The 19,767-nt window shown below is 42.1% G+C and overlaps 1 protein-coding gene across 1 annotated transcript; it reads right to left on the bottom strand.

Annotated features, from left to right (window-relative positions):
- Positions 1-75: 75 nt before the first annotated feature.
- Positions 76-16,759, bottom strand: IL1A (interleukin 1 alpha; the record flags this gene model as incomplete). Its single annotated transcript, XM_079720392.1, has 8 exons — positions 76-189; positions 3,254-3,383; positions 6,389-6,570; positions 8,769-8,890; positions 11,367-11,540; positions 13,917-14,139; positions 15,450-15,498; positions 16,713-16,759. The coding sequence occupies 8 exons, from the start codon at positions 16,757-16,759 to the stop codon at positions 76-78; spliced, it is 1,041 nt and encodes a 346-aa protein (XP_079576518.1).
- Positions 16,760-19,767: the final 3,008 nt, after the last annotated feature.

Raw genomic sequence — 19,767 nt, 5'->3', positions numbered from 1 at the left:
ATTGGAAGAACGTACACTTGAACGGGCAGTTGGCACTGAGGGCGGCTGGTTGGGTGGGAGGAGAAACCCCCCCTTTTAAGGATGCGGTTTCTGGGCTGTTGTGCTGTCACTTACGCAGAAGGCGGCGGGGATGGGCGATGGGGAAGCACCCGGGCCCCATAGACAACGCCTCCCCAGCCCCCTTAGATGCTAAGGTTCACATAAAAATAAGATAAAACCAAAATGATGAATTTGGCGGCTCCACATGAGTGTACATCTCCACCTGTTATGGGTCTCTAAAGCTAAAGGATCTTAGTGTTTTTTTTTTTTTTTTTTTTTTTTTGCAGTACGCGGGCTTCTCACTGCTGTGGCCTCTCCCATTTTAGAGCACAGGCTCCGAACGCGCAGGCTCAGAGGCCATGGCTCACAGGCCCAGCCGCTCCGCAGCATGTGGGATCCTCCCGGACCGGGGCACGAACCCGTGTCCCCTGCATCGGCAGGCAGACTCTCAACCACTGCGCCACCAGGGAAGCCCAAGGATCTTAGTTTTTAGTACTGCAGTGTGGCTCCTTTTATGTTTTTCACTGTGCTAAGATATACAAAACAAAGTTTACCATTTAAGCCATTTTTGAGTGTACAGTTCAGTGTCATTATGTACATTTACAAAGCTGTACATTCATCACCACTGTAAAAACTCAATAAACAGGTACCTCAAATAGAGTAGGGAGATCAGAAGGGGGAGTTCTCATATTCTGCGACCACAGGGAGCCCAGTCATAAGAAGAAAGACTCCAGCTTCCTGGCAAGGACTCGCCAATGAAAAGCCAGCGACTCTGTTTATTACAGCTCTCCCAACTTCCGTCTCCCCCTCTGTAAAAGCATTTTCCTTCCCTTGACTTCAATGTGGCTCGTCATGGTTGCAGATCCCAAATTGCAATTCTCTGCTGACCCTGAATAAACCCATCTCTGCTGGGAAACTATCTGGCAGTCTATTTCAGGTCAACACCATTATCTGTCTCCTGAGTTTTCTCATCCTCCTAAACAGAAACTCTATACCCATTAAACACTAACTCCCTGTTGCCTTCTCCCCCCAGGCCCTGGCAACCACCATTCTACTTTCTGTCTATGATTTTGACTACTCTGGGAACCTCATTTAAGAGGAATCAGACAGTATTTGTCTTTTTGTGAGTGACTTATTTCACTTAGCATTAGGTCCTCAAGGTTCATCCATGTTGTAGCGTATGACAGAATTTCCTTCCTTTCTAAGGCTGAATAATATTCCATTGTATGTATATACTACATTTTGTTCATGCATTCATCTGTCACAGACATTTGGGTTACTTCTACATTTTGGCTATGGTGAATAATGTTGCTTTGAACATGAGTGTACAATTATCTGTTTGAGCCTCTGCTTTCAATTCTTTGGGTATATAACTTGAAGTGGTATTACTGGATTATACAGTAACTCTATTTTTAATTTTTTGAGGAACCGCCGTACTGTTTTTGGGATGGCTCCTTTTTGATGTATATTTTTGATTAGACCTTATCAGCTGGGTAACCAAGGAAGGGACAATGGGGGCAGGTCCAGACCTCCTGAGTCCCTAGACACACCTCATTCCTTTTATTTCTGTCCTAAAACTTTTTCTTTCAAAAGTTTCCCCATTTTGGCTAGTCCACAGTTTCATGAAGAGGTTTGGGAAATGCTTCTGGCACTCTGTGTGTTAGGGTTCCACTTCCCTAGGTGCCAGAGAGGTGGTGGATAGAGAGGTGGAGCTGTGTCTGGGCCCATTTTTGCCAGGTTTGCGTCACCATTTGGGTGCTCAGCTGGGCATGAAGCCATTGGGGCAGCTCTCCTCTTTGTTTCCAAACAGGGTGTTCAGGAGGGAGCCATGCTGGGATTTCGGGATTTCTATATTTTGACACATTAGTAGTATACAAATATGTTTAAAATAGGACAACTGATAATTACTTAAGTGAAAAACTTGGACTCTTTGTCTAGTGCCATGAATCCTTGCCTAATGGTTAAATCTAGCAGCTGGGCAAGAATATTTTTGGTTAATGAGTAAGAAAGTGGCTCATGTACAGTTTCAGAAAAGTGAAAGGAGTTCTCTTGGTGTTTATAGAAGCTTAGTGATTGAATGGGTTGCAGATTGAGAAGTCATCTTGTCCACCACCCAGTGCTAGAGTATTCTCCAGATCCCATGTGTACATTGCATCTTTGCAGGAATACTGCTTGGGTCAGGGAGCTGCTCTACTTGTCCTGTTTTTAGACAATGCTGATTATTATGAAAATTAAAGAAAAAAAAGAGCTCAAATAAGCCTCTTGCTCATTGGTCCTTGTTCTCTGGAGCAACGTGGGCTGACTCTGCGCCCTTTTCTAAATTCTTTGGATATTTGAAGAACTATTTTGTAGGACACAAAATATGGAAAAAAAGCTAAATAGGTTTAACAATTCTCAACTCATCTAGCAAAGTATCCATCTTGTGGCTTGAATGGCTTCCCATTGCTCTGAGGCTAAAGTCCTACAACTCCTGCAGGGCCTAGCCTTTGCCTACTTCTACAACTTCAGCTCATACCACTCTCCCCTTGGTCACTGTAGTTCAGGCACTCTTGCAAAAATGTTTGTAACCTATTTTTTATACTCTATGATGTACTATGTACAAAATGAAAACATGCTCACCAAATTACAGATATCACAAAACTAAGAGGAAGAGTCAGTGTATAAAAAAATCAGAATCTGGAACAATCTAGAAAGATCTGGGGCCAAATAAAGATTAAAATTGAACAGGGATATATTTAAAGTTTTGAATTTAGGATGAGAACCTATAGGTCTTTGTTGCCTACAAACCCTATATGAATCAACAATGCCACTTGCTTCCAAAAAACTAATGTCACTTTCTTAAAACAGCATGGTGTCTAAAATTGGAAGGACAAGGTCCCACTCTAAGCTGTGCTGGGCTGGCCATATCCTGAATAGTATACTAATTTCTGGGTAACAGGTCTTATGAGAGGTATTGACAAGCCAACATTGGCCAAGACTCAAGAGGACAATTTTGACAAATGTATATGGTCATGAAACCACTACACAATCAAGGAATAGGTATAGATACACAAGCATATTTTACATCCAACACAGTACTTATTGTTATCCCAACTATTTCCATCATCCCCCAAAAGTTCAAGTGTAGGTATATGTAAGCATCAGAGGGATGATTTAATTGGGGGGAGGGTTAGGGAAATATCCTTTCCCTTTTCCTTCCATACCTTGGACTTACAGGTGATGTGGTTCTACTCTCATCAATTTGGAGACTGATGTATAAGACCATATTAAAGACATAGACTCCAACAAGTTCGGTGCTAGGATTGTTGAAGCTCATCATGGTGACCTTCTCACTGTTTAGGCAGCTGGGGAGTAGGGAGTAGGGGATATGCATAGCTGATCCTGTTAGAATAATATTTGAGGCCACTTCTAGAATGATTCAATATTCACTATTAAAGACTGAGCAGCTATGATGCTTTTTAAGATTTCTTGAATTGGTATTGCTTGCTCAGTGTCTTGTATTTCTCTAGTTCTTAAACTATTGATACCTAGTCTTACTCTAGCCAGACTTGGGGTACAAAAACCCTAGGAAAGTAATGGCAACTAGACAGAACAGTGTGAAACAAACAAGAGGACAGGTTTTTTCCTTTTCTCTCTGTTTTTCTGCAGCGCTCTGTATCTGTGTCTGTGTCTGTATTCTGTGGTGCTCAGTTAGGCTGAGTTTGGCTGTAAGTAATAGCAAACCAAATATAAATGATTTAAAACCACAATAATGGGACTTCCCTGGTGGTTCAGTGGTCTAGAATCCGCCTGCCAGTGCAGGGGACATGGGTTTGAACCCTGGTCCGGGAAGATCCCACATGCCCTGGAGCAACTAAGCCTGTGTGCCACAACTACTGAAGCCCGCCTGCCTAGAGCCTGTGCTCTGCAACAAGAGAAGCCACTGCAATGAGAAGCCCGTGCACCATAATGAAGAGTAGCCCCCACTCGCCACAACTAGAGAAAGCCTGCGCGCAGCAACAAAGACCCGACGCAGCCAAAAAAAAAAAAAAAAAAAAATCGCAATAATGTTTCTTGTGGTCTTAAAGTCTGGCAGTAAGTAGATTCTTAGTGCAACAATGTCATCAGAGATGCTGATTCTATTTCTCCTTCCATTCTGCCATCCTCAGCGTGTGACTGTGTCTTCCCAAGTGCAAGTTGGTTAGCACAGTTCCAAGCTCTACATCCTCACAGAACATTTCTCATGCAGGAAGGAAGGAAGAAAAAAAAGACTTTCTTCTACATGGCTCTTTTATCAGAGTAGAAAATCTTTCCCAGAAATTGCCCCCGGCAGACATCTCATTAGGCAGGACTCACTCAACGTAACTTAGTCATGGGAGGACAGAATGACCGTGATTGGTTCAGACCAATTGGACTCATTCTTTGAGTCCAGTTGGTCTAAGCCAATTCAAGACATATTTCCTTCTGAATGAAGTCAGGGTTCTGTCAGTAAGGAAGATGGGGAGATGGTGATTGGGTGGACAACCAACAGTGTTCATCATATTCTTCTCTTCTCTCTCTGATGTCATTTTTAGGATTTTACCTACTAAAAACCTGCTGATGTCTTCCAAGTCTGTATCTAGTGCTAACTTCTCTTGAGTTCCAGACACATCATCATCTGCCCATTGTACATCTGCACCTGGGTGTCCTGCCAGTAGCTCAAGTTACGTGTCTAAAATGGTACTCATTATATTTCATCCTAGAACTCCATATTTTCACCAAAATGACTGATTAAGACACCACCGCTCACCCACTCTCCAGTAGCAGGAAACTGGGAGTCATCTTGGACTCCTCCTCCTCCACTACTTCCCACATCTAATTCCAAGTTCTCTTGATTTCAACTTTTTCCAACTCAACATACTTTGTATCTACGCTTTCCAAAAGGATCCATTAGTCCTTAATGTGGCTCTGAATGTGTGAGTTTGTATGGACATATGAACACGTGTGTTGTGTGTAATATGAGCTTTAAATGAACCTGGGAATATTATCATTCTTAGGCCTTTTATGCATACTGGCAAGCTAACAAAGGGGAGAGAAAAACCATAAGGTCTTGGTATGGTTTTGTAACACTATTTATAGTTATTTACTTTTATTACCTGTTCCTAATTACCATGCTGTAAAATAATGATTAAGACAACATGTAATTATGTGCTAGATTTACTTTTTTCTAAATTATATTCAATTATGATTGATAATAATGTATCAGTTCACATTGTTGATGGTAATGTAACACTACGATTGGATCACAACTTCTAGAACCTAGAAGAAAGGTTGCTTATGTTCCAGAAAAGAAAGTTGAGATAACAGTTGTCCTGTGGTTGCCAAAGTTAGGTTCATCCCATTTCAGCTAGTAGGACTTGAGAGCAGGTGAAATTAAGTGACACAAGAATGACAAAGGCAGAGGAGTGAAAGATTTTAGCCAATTATCAGTTCAAACGAACAAGGTAATTAATATAAATTTATTATCGTAATTACAGAACTCCCAGGTACCAGAATATGGAGCTTCACAGCAATGGAAAAAGCACAACTTGGATCAAAGTGCCTTAGTACCTGAAACTCACTCAGCCTGGAAAACACTGTCTATTATTGTTGAAGATACATGGGCATACTCAGAGATTGCAAAGAATTGCCATAAATATAATAATGTTACAATTATCTTAGAAATAATATTTATAAATATATAAGTGTAATAAATAATAATTTAAAATAATATTGCATCCTTTGCCTTCTTCTTGAGGCTCAGCTTCAAGAAGTATTTTACTAAAACGAGCTCACGGATTGGCATAAAATACTGTTGAGGCAGGAAGGATATAGCCTTCACTCTCTCCGTTTTGAAGATAATCAAACTGAGGTCCCCGAAACTTACAGTGTTTGATAAAGGGTCCATCAGCAACTTAAAAGCAGAAGCTAAGCAGTTGGAATGAAATCCTGGGCCCATGGCTTCTCATTCCAAATGCTATTGTGGGTATTTCTTAGTAGTCTTATGCCTTAGTTAACCCATCTGTAATATGGGTAGAGCCTTTTTGGCAGCCACGGTCAGTAGCCCTGGCCCTTCCAAGATTGTATGCATAATAATAATTAAAATGATTGGTAGTTTGCAAAACATAGGGTGCTCTTTAAATAACAAGCAACATTATATGTTAGTGTTGGTTCTACTAGACTTTGTGCCCTCTCTTAGAAAGAGAGTAAATATTCATTTAGAGCTACAAAGGCTCAGCACATGCTCAGAGAATGACTAAGAGTGCAGGATTTGACTCCTTCATGTACATGGTACATACAGATTGTCAACACTTCACAAGTAAGTAGACTCCACAGTCAAGGCTGGTTTTACAATATCTCAAAGTCAGTGATAGAAGGCAGGCCCCTTGCCAGGTGCACCCGTTTTTCTTGCTTTGTGGCAAAATACAATTTTGGATGGGCAACTGATTTGAAGTAAGTCATAGAGCCATGAGATTCCCGGAAGAAGAGGAGATCGGTCTCATCTTTGATGGTTTTGGGTGTCTCAGGCATCTCCTAGGATAAGGAAAACAAAGATCTGTTAAAAGAGAACAGGAAGATGCTAAAAAAAGAACTGATGCTCAATCCCTTGGCATTTGGTCTTCATGAGATACACAGCACTTTAGGACTATGACTAGGTAACATGATGATATAGGTTCTTCATTCACTTGTTCATTCAGAAAGCATTTCTTACATGCTTGTTAGATGTATGGCCCCATCTATTCATAATAATTGATTTCCTCAGTTAACTGGAGAGAAATCCAATGTCATCATGAAGATCGCCAAAGACACTAGTGTCTCACTGTATCCTGACAGGTAGGGTGAAACATTCTTCTTGTCCTGCCTGAACATGGGAATAGAACATTTTGCATCAGATATGAGCACTAAGGACTCTTAAGACCTGGGAACCTTTTGACCTCTAACTGTGCAAAACATACTTTGGGAAAATAATTTAGAATTTAGACATGTTTATCTCTGTATTTAAGTCAACAATTGAAGACTAAAGAAACCCAAATCTCTCACACACACATACACAAAACTCCCCAGGCATATTAGAAGCTGAATCCTTTCAATACAATTTTTTGAAAATTGTGATCCCTTTAGACGACACTCCTCTTGTTTCTCTTGCGAGTATGAAAAAAATTTAACAGTACTTTCATGGAAAAACAAAATTCAAGTTCTAACTTAAGATGCATCTTCTCTATTCTTTTAATAGAAAAGAACTAAATACGCTTTTGAGGTTTCCTTGGGTTTTTCAATGTCAACAAGGATTTTATTTCTCAAACCTATTTCTCTCCCAGTTTCCCCCTCTTCCTCCTGTTGGTTCTATCTCCAAAATATAACCAGATTCTGTCTCCTTTCCACCTGTCTCACAACTCCCGCCCCCTGCCCACCCTGACTGTTACTACCACATCTTAATCAGATTTTCTCTATTGCCTCCTTTCTGATCTATTCTCTGAGTTAGAAAATATAAGTAAAGTCAGGATACTTCCCTGTTTGAAGTCCTTTCCTCTATTTATCTTCCCTTTTTTTCAGGGTGTCCCAGCTCCTTAGGTGTCCTTTCTGATCTTTGAAGCTGGCCTTGTAAAGTTCTAGGGCTGGGTGCACTCAGATCCCTTTGTTTGCAAAGCCCACCCCCCCGCAACCCCGCCCTTGATGGCATGCAGCTCTCATCTCTAGGGAGCTCTGTGTAAAAAGCATGCTCTCATTTTCTCTACCTCAGCACCCTGTTCATTGGCTTTACAGCATCTTGAACTTTTTGCTGGTTGTTTGGCTTGTCTATTATCTGTGCCCTTCAGAAGAGTGAGTTCTATAAGGCTTTGGCTCACCACTGTCTACTGAGCTGTTGACACTGCTTGAAAAATAGAAGCCTCTCAATAAACAACGTTTGTTGAATGAATTCACGAATGAAGCTACTGCCCTACTCTATAGACATCACTTTCATCTGACTTGATCCAGGAAGAGAGACACATGCATCCACATAAATCCTAATTAGGGTGGGAGCGGGGGTTGGATTACACATTTACTGAATAAGAGTCACCCACTAATCAGTGGAGAAAACATTTGGCTCTAGTGGGCATGTGTGTGTGTCTGTATGTTTGGAGGGGAATGTGGTAGTAGAGATGAGGCTGGGCTGAGAGAGAAAACTGGCACCAGTAAAGAGAGAGGCACTGCAGTCAGAAGGCCAGGGTTTGAGCCTTGGCTCCCAGCTTTTGCTTTGTACCCACTGGCAGGTGATTAATACTCTGTGATCTCAGTGGCTTATTTGACACTCTTGGAGGCAGGCCCCCTTGTCCTAAAGCCTACTGTCATGTAGGTCAGATAGTAGATGTCAGTAAAGCTCAAACAGGGATGGATGGGCTTCCCTGGTGGCGCAGTGGTTGAGAGTCCGCCTGCCGATGCAGGGGACACGGGTTCGTGCCCCGGTCTGGGAAGATCCCACATGCCGCGGAGCGGCTGGGCCCGTGAGCCACGGCCGCTGAGCCTGTGTGTCCGGAGCCTGTGCTCCGCAACGGGAGAGGCCACAACGATGAGAGGCCCGTATACCGCAAAAAAAAAAAAAGAAGTAGGATGGGAAGGCAGGTGAGCAGGTAGGACTGTGGTAGGAAGAATAGAGGACTGTGCCCTCCTGCTATGGGGTGTCTGCCTCTTGGGATCATCTACAAATGCATGGGTTGTAAATGAAGGTAAATTGGAGACTGAGAACAACTGACCTTTAGCAATACGGGTTCGTCTTCGTCTTGAGCACACACAAACATTCGAGTTTCTGAGATTCTTAGAGTCACAGGAAATTGAGAATCCTCTTCTGATGTGTAAGCACCAATGTCAAATTTCACTGGCAAAGAGAAAAGCCAAAAAAAAAAAGTAAATCCATTGTATTTGTGTAAAATCAAGTGTTTATGAAGATGTTGTGTGTGGACTTCCCTGGTGGCGCAGTGGTTGGGAATCCGCCTGCCAATGCAGGGGACACGGGTTTGAGCCCTGGTCCAGGAGGATCCCACATGCCACAGAGCAATTCAGTCTGTGCGTCACAACTACTGAGCCTGTGCTCTAGAGCCCGCGAGCCACAACTACTGAGCTCACGTGCTGCCAACTACTGAAGCCCGCGTGCCTAGGGCCCGTGCTCCGCAACAAGAGAAGCCACTGCAATGAGAAGCCCGTGCACTGCAAGGAAGAGTAGCCCCCGCTCACCGCAAATAGAGAAAACCCGCACATAGCAACGAAGACCCAATGCAGCCAAAAATAAATAAATAAGAAATAAATTTATATATATATGAAAAACAATGCTCTGTGTGTGTGTGTGCAGTTATGTCCCCAACTATGGTGTAAGTACCCAAAGGTCAGGAATGGAATTTATACATCTTTGTATCCTTCACAATGTCTGCCTTATTCACTAGGCAGGTAAATACCTGGTGAATGGTTTTAGAATTTTCTATGTTGAATGAATGCTTGGGGGCTGCATGTTTATTGAATCTCTTATAATTATATTAGTGAGATAAGACCCTGGAATTTGTGAAGTCATGAGTAAAATGGAGGGGTGTAGAAGCTGATACACTCATATGTTGCTAAGGATAGTGAAAGTAGCTCAGTTTTCCTTAGAGAACAATGCTTAATAAGAGCTGTAAAATTATTTATGCCTAGAAATCCAGCATCTGGGATACGTTCCAAAGAAATAAGCTCATAGAGAAAGAAATAATTTAAACAAAGACATTTGCAACTGAATTATTTAGAGCAAACCCAAGGCACCAGCATAGCCACATAATCGAATATTCTAGTGCCATTAAAAATGGCAAATACAGGGGCTTCCCTGGTGGCGCAGTGGTTGAGGGTCCGCCTGCTGATGCAGGGGACACGGGTTCGTGCCCCGGTCTGGGAGGATCCCACATGCCGCGGAGCGGCTGGGCCCGTGAGCCATGGCCGCTGAGCCTGCGCATCCGGAGCCTGTGCTCCGCAGCGGGAGAGGCCACAGCGGTGAGAGGCCCGCGTACCGCAAAAAAAAAAAAAAAAAAAAAAAAATGGCAAATACATATACTCTGTCAATATGTGGGAACATTGTGTGAAATAATATTAAGGAGGAAAGTAGAACACAAAATAATTTGTAAATGTCTTAGAGTGGAACGCATGTTAGCTGAAATACATCCAATCAGAAAGAGCCCTGCTTGTTTATCACAAAGTAGCCTCTTTGGATCTCTGAAGATAATTTTGTTTACTGATGACATGTCCTTAAGCTAAAATATGTACACCATGGAAATTGGATCGTTGTGACAAAATTTCTTGCATCCTAAATTTCATTCTTCAGAACATATTTGCAGCTTATTGGCTACTTTGCCTCACAATTATGTTATCAGAGATAATGATTCTTGGGCTTCCCTGGTGGCGCAGTGGTTAAGAATCCGCCTGCCAATGAAGGGGACACGGATTCGAGCCCTGGTCTGGGAAGATCTCACATGCCGCGAAGCAACTAAGCCCATGCGCCACAACTACTGAGCTCACATGCTGCAACTACTGAAGCCCTCGTGCCTAGAGCCCGTGCTCCGCAATAAGAGAAGCCACAACAATGAGAAGCCCGAGCACCACAAGGAAAGGTAGCCCCCCGCTCATCGCAGCTAGAGAAAGCCCGTGTGCAGCAATGAAGTCCCAACACAGTGGAAGTAAATAAATAAATAAATATATAAAAAGATAATGATTCTTCCTAGTTTGGTGTTATTTGGAAGTTTGATCAGCAGGCTCCTCATTGGCTTCTGAGTAAATTTGCATAAGTCACTGAATATTTCTGAAGCTCCGTTTATTTACTTTTAAAATCAAGGATAAAATTATCTCAGAGGGCTTCCCTGGTGGTGCAGTGGTTGAGAGTCCGCCTGCCGATGCAGGGGACACGGGTTCGTGCCCCGGTCCAGGAAGATCCCACATGCCGTGGAGCGGCTGGGCCCGTGAGCCATGGCCGCTGAGCCTGCGCGTCTGGAGCCTGTGCTCCGCAACGGGAGAGACCACAGCAGTGAGAGGCCCACGTATGGCAAAAAAAAAAAAAAAAAAATTATCTCAGAGAACCAAAGGAGACAGTAGCTCAGAAAGCTTTAAACTGCACTTAGAGCTTTCATAGCTAAGACACTTCTCTCTTGTTAAAGCTTCCAGATTTGGCTGAAGTTCCTGTCCTTGCCCAGAATTTTTACGGGGGGTGATGTGCTTCCTCCTATTCTAGATAAATCGTGCAAAGCCAGGAATCTAGAGAGGTTTATTCTTTAAAAGCAGAAAGCTTAAAAGAAATACAGAAATAAAAAGGGTGGGGGAAGATGACAGAATTGTCCATTTACCTGCCTGATCCTGATTATTTAATGCCACAGCTATGAGGTGTTGACCCGACAGATCTCGAACTATACTTTGTTTGAGGGCGTCATTCAGCGTGCATTGGTTGTAGATGAGCCTCGTAAAGTTGTATTTCATGTTGCTCTGGAAGCTGTAATGTGCTGATCTGGGCTTGATGATTTCTAAAACCGTTATCACGAGCTCAGATTAATGTCCAAGTACAAACATAGATGATATACATGCTCTAATACAAGCTATTGAAGGGACAGGAAGAATATCCCAGTCTAGGTGAGGAAACTGAGAGAGAAGTGAAATCACCCTGTCAGCAGAATTGGTTCTAGGATTATCCCTGTGGTTACTTATTTGTTTCTTTTTAAACTTAGATTCTTCAGGCAATAGTTTTTTTTTTTTTTAAAGATTACTTGTACAACTTTTTTGGTTGTTTGGAGGTTTGTAAGTAACCAGGAAGACTCCTTGTATTCTCCACCTATATTTTCAAATGAATGCACTCTGAGAAAAAAATGAATCCACTAGGAATTTTATATGTCACTGAGGTGCAGGTCTAAATGTCTGTCACCTTTTTTTTTTTTAAATCTTTATTGGAGTATAATTGTTTTACAATGTTGTGTTAGTTTCTGCTTTATAACAAAGTGAATCAGCTATACATATACATATATCCCCATATCTCCTCCCTCTTGCATCTCTCTCCCACCCTCCCTATCCCACCCCTCTAGGTGGTCACAAAGCACCGAGCTGATCTCCCTGTGTTATGCGGCTGCTTCCCACTAGCTATCTATTTCACATTTGGTAGTGTATATATGTCCATGCCACTCTCTCACTTCGTCCCATCTTACCCTTCCCCCTCTCTGTGTCCTCAAGTCCATTCCCTACATCTGTGTCTTTATTCCTGTCTTGCCCCTAGGTTCTTCAGAACCTTCTTTTTTTTTTTTTTAGATTCCACATATATGTGGAATATGGTATTTGTTTTTCTCTTTCTGACTTCACTCTGTATGACAGACTCTAGGTCCATCCACCTCATTACAAATAACTCAATTTCGTTTCTTTTTATGGCTGAGTAATATTCCATTGTATATATGTGCCACATCTTCTTTATCCATTCATCTGTTGATGGACACTTAGGTTGCTTCCATGTCCTGGCTATTGTAAATAGTGTTGCGATGAACATTGTGGTACATGACTAGTTTTGCATTACGAGTTTCTCAGGGTATATGCCCAGTAGTGGGATTGCTGGGTCCTATGGTTGTTCTATTTGTAGTTTTTTAAGGAACCTCCATACTGTTCTCCATAGTTTGCCACCTTTCTTTTTATTTTTTGAAAAAAATTTTTTTAATTTTGTTTTTTCTATCTACCACCATTCTGAACAGGGGTATATGTCAATAGCTTCACAAATCCTCATGGCTCTGAATAATTCTACTTCTGGGAATTTTTTATTCTAAGGAAATAAATGATAGAAATGAAGATTTATTGATATGGCTCTTCATTGTCACATTACTTATAATGGTAAAAAACTGGAGTTCTAAAATGTCTTTTATTTATTGACAAATGAAAAAAGTTGGATATTAAATTGTATGTAATACAATTGACCTAATAATATTTAACATGTATATTCCTGTGTGTGCATGCACATAGAAAAGACTTTAAGGAAAGTAACATAGTGCTGGCAGTGGTAAACTCTGAGGGGTAGTATGCACGGTTTTAATTTTCGTTCTTGTATTTTCCAATTTTCTAGGTGAACATGTGTCAATGTTTAGCTGTTACTTTAAAAATATTAGGTTTATATTTCATGTGGAGGCTTGTATAGTGAAGGTATGGGAGAAAAATCATGACTTCTATAGTCAGATAGAACTGATTTGGTTTGACACTTTACTACTTACACACTGTGAGATTTTGGGCAGGTCACTATCTCACTGAGCTTAATTTCCTCATATATAAAACAAGAATGTAGGATTGTTGTGAAGGTTAGAGATAATGCAGCCATTAGTAAGTTAGTAGTGTTGGTAGTATTAACAAAATAGTAGTAGTAATAATACTAATGCTAATAATAACAATAATAGCTAACATTTTTTAGGTATTTTCTATGTGCCAGGCATTATTTTAGCCCAGAAGCTTGCAAGTATTGACTCATTTAATCTTCACAACAGTTAGGGGATTACCTCCATTTTACAGTAGAGGAAATTGAAGTACAGAAAGGTTAAGTAACTTGCCCAAGGAGACATAATTAGTATGTGGAGGAGCATAACTTCCACAGTGGAAGTCACCCACTAACAGTATATAACTGCTTTCTGTCAAAAGGCTCAAAGTCACATGACCTTAAGAATATGGCCACGAAGTGAGCCTGTGAGCAGGTACGCTAAACTCAAGCCACTGCTGACCTCTTCCCACTGGAGAAGGCTAAAAATTAATTTTCCTTTCTTATAGTTACCAGACGAATGGTTGGTTGCCCTCTTGTTACTCAAGGTTTTTTTTCCCCCTGTACTCTGCTGTCCCCATTTGCTTAAAAATAGAAAACAAAGATATTATTGCACATGACCCCTTACCTTCTTCTGTGTCATTGGCAATGTCTTCCAGGTCATGATCCGTGATGAACTGATTTAAACTCAGCCATCTCCTCTTCAGAATCTTCCTGTTGGCTGCCACCATTGCCACACTTTCCTCGAAGGTACGCTTGGATGTCTTAGAGGTTTCAGGGGTATTCAGAGACATAAATTGATCCATGCAGTCCTCATGAAGTGGTTCATAGCTTGCATCATAGAAGGACTTCTGTGAGGAAGGAAAATGAAAACCGAGAGGCTGCCCATGGCCATAGAATGAGACTTCTTTATAATAGGAGTTTTATTCAACAGACTTAGAGAGAAGGATGTCCATTTTGGTCTTGGGTAACCCATGTTTCATCAGGCTTTCCCTCCTTCCTCCTTTCCCCCTTTCCTTTTCCTCTGCCTCCTTCCTCTTTACCCACTTCCTCCCATCCCTCCTTTGAGGATTTCCCTGAAAAGATGTGATCTCTGGGAAGGTCTTTGTCATCCAACCACAGACTCAAAAATGAGATCTTGTTATACTTAGTGAAGTAAGTCAGAGAAAGACAAATACTATATGATATCATTTATATGTGGAATCTAAAAAATAATACAAATGAACCTATATACAAAACAGAAATGGACTCCTGGATGTAGAAAACAAATTTATGGTTACCAAAGTGGAGACGTGAAGGGGGAGGGACAAATTAGGGGTATGGGATTAAGAGATACACACTACTATACATAAAATAGATAAACAACAAGGATTTACTATATAGCACAGGAAATTATATTCAATATCTTGTAATAACCTATATCAGAAAAAAAAAATGTATCACTATGCTCTCCTCCTGAAACTAACACAATATTGTAAATCAACTATACTTCAGTAAAAAAAAATGACATGTTGTAATGAAACAGGTCTACAAGTGATCTTAGTAAGTGGTAGCCTTCCAGTCGGGTCCCCCTCAGGAGGTTAAACATCTACGTGACAATGCTTAAATATTTTAGAAATACTCCTCTAGGTATAGCTTTTAGAACCAGTACTGAAGACACACAAAGCAGTACCTATTTGTGGCCCCCTAGCCAAATAACACAGCATGTGAATGACTGCAGATTTTTTACTTTCAACTGGTCTGCTTCCTCCACCTCAGCTTCATGGGCTATTACACTTAGAGGGCTATCTCTAATCTCTGGTGTTAGAGAAGGTGTCAACAACACGTCACTTAAGGAGACAGACCCCTGGTGAAGTGGCCCAAAGGGGCTGTCCCAGTATGGCATAACCAACATTCTGACTGAAGGCTGACCCAGGAGACTCCATTCTTGGAGTTTCAGGTTAGCTCTGCTCTGTTCTGGAAACATCTGGTGACCATGAATGATGCCATCAACTGTTAGTGCAAAGAAGCAGTTGGTCTCACTTATAATGAAGAAATGCATGTCTCTGGACTTCTAGTGAAGGTAAAACAAAAGCATCTAAGATTCAAGCCATTGTTATACTAGTAGAGAAAATACTGCGTAAACACAGCTATCTCATAAGAATTACAGTCATATGCTTACCTGATTCAGAGACAGATGGTCAATTTCGGAACTGTATTCTTCATTTTCACTGTTAAACAAGAGGATGAGAATTTAATTCTGTTTGTTATATCACTACAGTCACTGGGCAACATTTTTTTTTTTTTTTTTTTTTTTGCAGTACACGGGCCTCTCACTGTTGTGGCCTCTCCCGTTGTGGAGCACAGGCTCTGGACGCGCAGGCTCAGTACTTGTGGCTCACGGGCCCAGCCGCTCCACGGCATGTGGGATCCTCCCGGACCGGGGCACGAACTCGCGTCCCCTGCATCGCCAGGCGGACTCCCAAGAACTGCGCCACCAGGGAAGCCCTGGGCAACATATTTTAATAACTATATTAGCTTTGGGTAACACACCCACACACGGCCATTACAGTCATCTTTGAAAATTAAGGACCTCTGTGCATACACACCCATACAGTAATTTGTACTTGATAATTTGGAATTAGTAATCATCGGGCCAGGCCTTGAACTCTACTTGTGCTCTATCTATAAAAAAAGGCTTGGCTAACCAATTGAAGAGTTGTAATTGAATTTCGGGGAAAAATTTTAAGCTCCTCAAGAGAGAAGAAATACTTTTGAAGCACCTCATTTAAATTTGAACCAAATAGGTTATATGTTACACTTTGCTTTCATGTATTTACATGTATTTACATGTACTTACTGAAACAGATTTAATAATTTATACTTTGTGAAATATCCAGGCAACATTTCCATAGTCTAGTTTGTGGTTAGTGTATCTTAATAGGTAATGGGAATACCATGTTAGTTTAAAGTGTTCTACAATTTTAACTTTTTATTCATTATCTTTCTCCTATGTCTGAATGAGATTGACTGTGTATGTTTCACATGCTCAAATTGCTGTGAAGCCATTTCCTAGTCCAGATTGAGATCAAGAAGTTTTCCTGAGAAAGGTTTCTCTTTCTGACAATCCATTAAAACTCCTTACTGTATCAGGGCATGTGAACCAAACTGAAGCTGTGTCTAAGTAGATGTTGAAAACCACTAGGACTCAGCAGCCCTTAAAAGTGATCTTTCTAAAATGGCTGCCTCCCTGTCAATTCCACCTCAGTTTACATTCTGGATGCTGTTTCCCTGGGTCTTCACTGAACCTGCCCTGACTTCAGAGGTAGGACTCCTCTTTACAGCCTCTGCAGGTGTGGCCCATGCTGGTTACGGTAATCCCAGCTGGATTCTAATGTACCTTGATCCCCTCATTAAATCACAAGAGACAGAATCTCTTTCTTACCTGTAACAGTCCTTCAGGTCTTCAAAGATGTCAGGGACTTTGGTCATCTTCACTTCTGCAACAGAGAACACCAGTAGCTGTCAGCCCTGCCTCTGAACCAGGTGCTAGCAAGGAGAACCACCTCCCCTTTGTGTTTCTTGAGACATTTAATGAATGACTTAGCTCACACCCAGCATTCTTCTTTTCACTCCCTTGAATTATTTGCATATGTATTTGCCTCCTCTGCTAAACAGTAAACTACTTTTAGAATCCTGGTAACCCTTATGTGTCCAACCCAATGCACTGTATATGGTAGGCATTCAATGAAAGTTTGAATAAGTAAAAAACAAAAAACCCCAACAAGGATGAGATATTTACCTTACACAGATGCAAGACAGAGACAGAGTTAGAAATTCCCAGTTTTTTCCTAATAGTTTTTGGTTGTAGAGATTCCCTCCAAGGAAAGCCTTGGCTGCACCCTCCAATGCCCTCATATGTAACCAGTTCCTCTGTCTCAATTTCCCACCAGTAGAGAGAATCATTTTCTGAAATCTGACTGTGATTCTAACTCACACACCAAACCAGAGAGGGACGGGAAAGGAAGGAAGAGGCTTTAGTTTCAGAGAAGGCAGTTTGAGAGATCACAGCCAAGGAGAAAAACAAAAAAAATATTTTAAGAGCCAAAGATGTGATAAGGACAATACCTTTGCTGACTCGAGCGAGCGGCGGTGAAATGACTTGCTCTCTTTCCGTGTGGAGACTATAGCCCCAGTCAGCTTTCTTCGCCTTTTGTCTGCTCTGGAGTGGGTGTGGTCATGATTGCACCACTGGGAATTCACAGGGAAAAATTCTGCTTTGTATTTTTTTTAAGTTCATTCAACCTTATACTGGCCAAAATAATGACAAATAATATACTTGATCATAGCGTTTGCAGAGATTCCAGGAGTTTCTGACTTGGTTCATTTATGTATTGCTTTGCTCTAAACAATTATAAACATGTAGTCTTAGAAAAAGGGAAGAAGAACAGGAAACTTAAGTTTCTAAAAATATTTGGTGGGGGATGGAGGGAGAACTCTTAAAAGCAGAATTGTAGATGGTTAGAGTTGGAGGGGCGCTTAGGAGTTGTCGTTTGTGTTTTGGCTTAATTTGTTTATTGCACCCCAGGGCCGAGTATGAATTGATGGAATACTTGGCAGCCCCCTGGCAGCTAAGGGGTGGCTCTTGAGGGAAGACGATCCATCTTTTCTGAAGAGGGAGGTCTGCTTGAGTAGGCATACATCACTCTGGTATGGGGTGACAACCTCCCCTTAGGGCAAGGGTAGAGGAGAGAAAAATGATAGTCAACCACAGAAACCAATCCTTTTACTCCTCTGAATGCTCTCAATCCATTTCAGACAGAAGTGACAGAGCTTTAGGAGAAAACTCTCTTCCTGGCCATGTTTGGCTTCCACCAGAGCCCAAAGAGAAGAATGGTCTTCTCTAGGATAAACCCAAGGTGTGTGAGGATAGCTGCAGACTCAGAGAGGTATGGACAAGGCTGGAAGCCAGTGGCTGGATTCAAGAATGGAGATTGGGGGCTTCCCTGGTGGCGCAGTGGTTGAGAGTCTGCCTGCCGATGCAGGGGACATGGGTTCGTGCCCCGGTCCAGGAAGATCCCACATGCCGCGGAGCGGCTAGGCCTGTGAGCCGTGGCCGCTGGGCCTGCGTGTCCGGAGCCTGTGCTCTGCAACGGGAGAGGCCACAACAGTGAGAGGCCCGTGTACTGAAAAAAAAAAAAAAAAAAAAGAATGGAGATTGGGGGACTTCCCTGGTGGTCCATTGGTTAAGACTCCACGCTTCCACTGCAGGGGCCTGGATTCCATCCCTGGTCGGGGAACTAAGATCATGCATGCTGCGTGGCATGGTCAAAAATAAAAAAAGAATGGAGATTGAGAAAGGAAGGGACTCAGGGACTCTTATACACGACCCTGATTCAGTGTTGCCTGGCTGTTATCATCAAAGACTTTTTCAGTAACCTGAGGCTGGCCCAGTTCAGGTGGCAGACTCTTAGCAGATAAATGTTTCAGGTTTCCTGGTTGGAGTTTAAGCCATATAATTTTTTTTTTTTTTTTGCGGTACGCGGGCCTCTCACTGTTGTGGCCTCTCCCGTTGTGGAGCACAGGCTCCAGACGCGCAGGCTCAGCGGCCATGGCTCACGGGCCCAGCCGCTCCGCGGCATCTGGGATCCTCCCGGATCGGGGCACGAACCCACATCCCCTGCATCGGTAGGCGGACTCTCAACCACTGCGCCACCAGGGAAGCCCAGCCATATAATTTTAAATAAAGGAAATGGATGGGAAAAGAGGGTAGAGGAGGAATATAAAAAGTAAAGAGAGGAAGGCAAGACACCACAATGCAATATGATATTAAAAAGCAAAAAACTCAGAAGGGCTAGGAGTAAAGTGGTTTGGTATGAGTTGAGTAAAGTATGCTGTGTGGGCCTTGTTTAATGAAAATCATGAGGTTGGTTAGGCGATGATCATTAAGGTCTGTCCTAGGTGCAAAATCTCTGGTTCAGATTCTATTGTCCAGTTCAGTTCCTCCTCTTCACAGACCTGGTGTTATAATAGTTATAAATAAGAGCCACAGGAATAATTGTCATCCTGGATGCAGGCAATGTAAATGTAGGACCAGATTGGGACGAGCTTGGGTATCTCAGGATGGATCCTTTTGTGAAGGGTGTTGGCAGCTGATTCTCTACGTCTGTGCTTCTCTTTCAGGCGACACAGAAATATTAACACTCGTTACCCTCTCTGCCTCCTACGGATCTTGTGAGGACTATTACTAAGAAACAGTTGCAAAGCACATAGTGAATGTGGGCTGCTATGGAGATGCAATTAAACAAAAATAATAACAGCGCTAATGATGGCTTCTGTCACTTGGGACCCTGTATAGTCATCATTGTAATGCCTTAGTTCACTGAAGAAAATATAGTTCTTATGAAAATAATGACTTGAAACTTCAACAGGGAGGACATTTTCAGGTGAAGGCCTCCACTGAAACCCAGGGTGGGTTCAGTTTCTGGGAGGAATACATA

The sequence above is a fragment of the Hyperoodon ampullatus genome (assembly GCF_949752795.1).
Source record: "Hyperoodon ampullatus genome assembly, chromosome: 15".
NCBI classification, from domain to species: domain Eukaryota; kingdom Metazoa; phylum Chordata; class Mammalia; order Artiodactyla; family Ziphiidae; genus Hyperoodon; species Hyperoodon ampullatus.
Note: the sequence above shows the minus strand (reverse complement) of the source record. Positions and strands in the feature narration are given on the sequence as shown.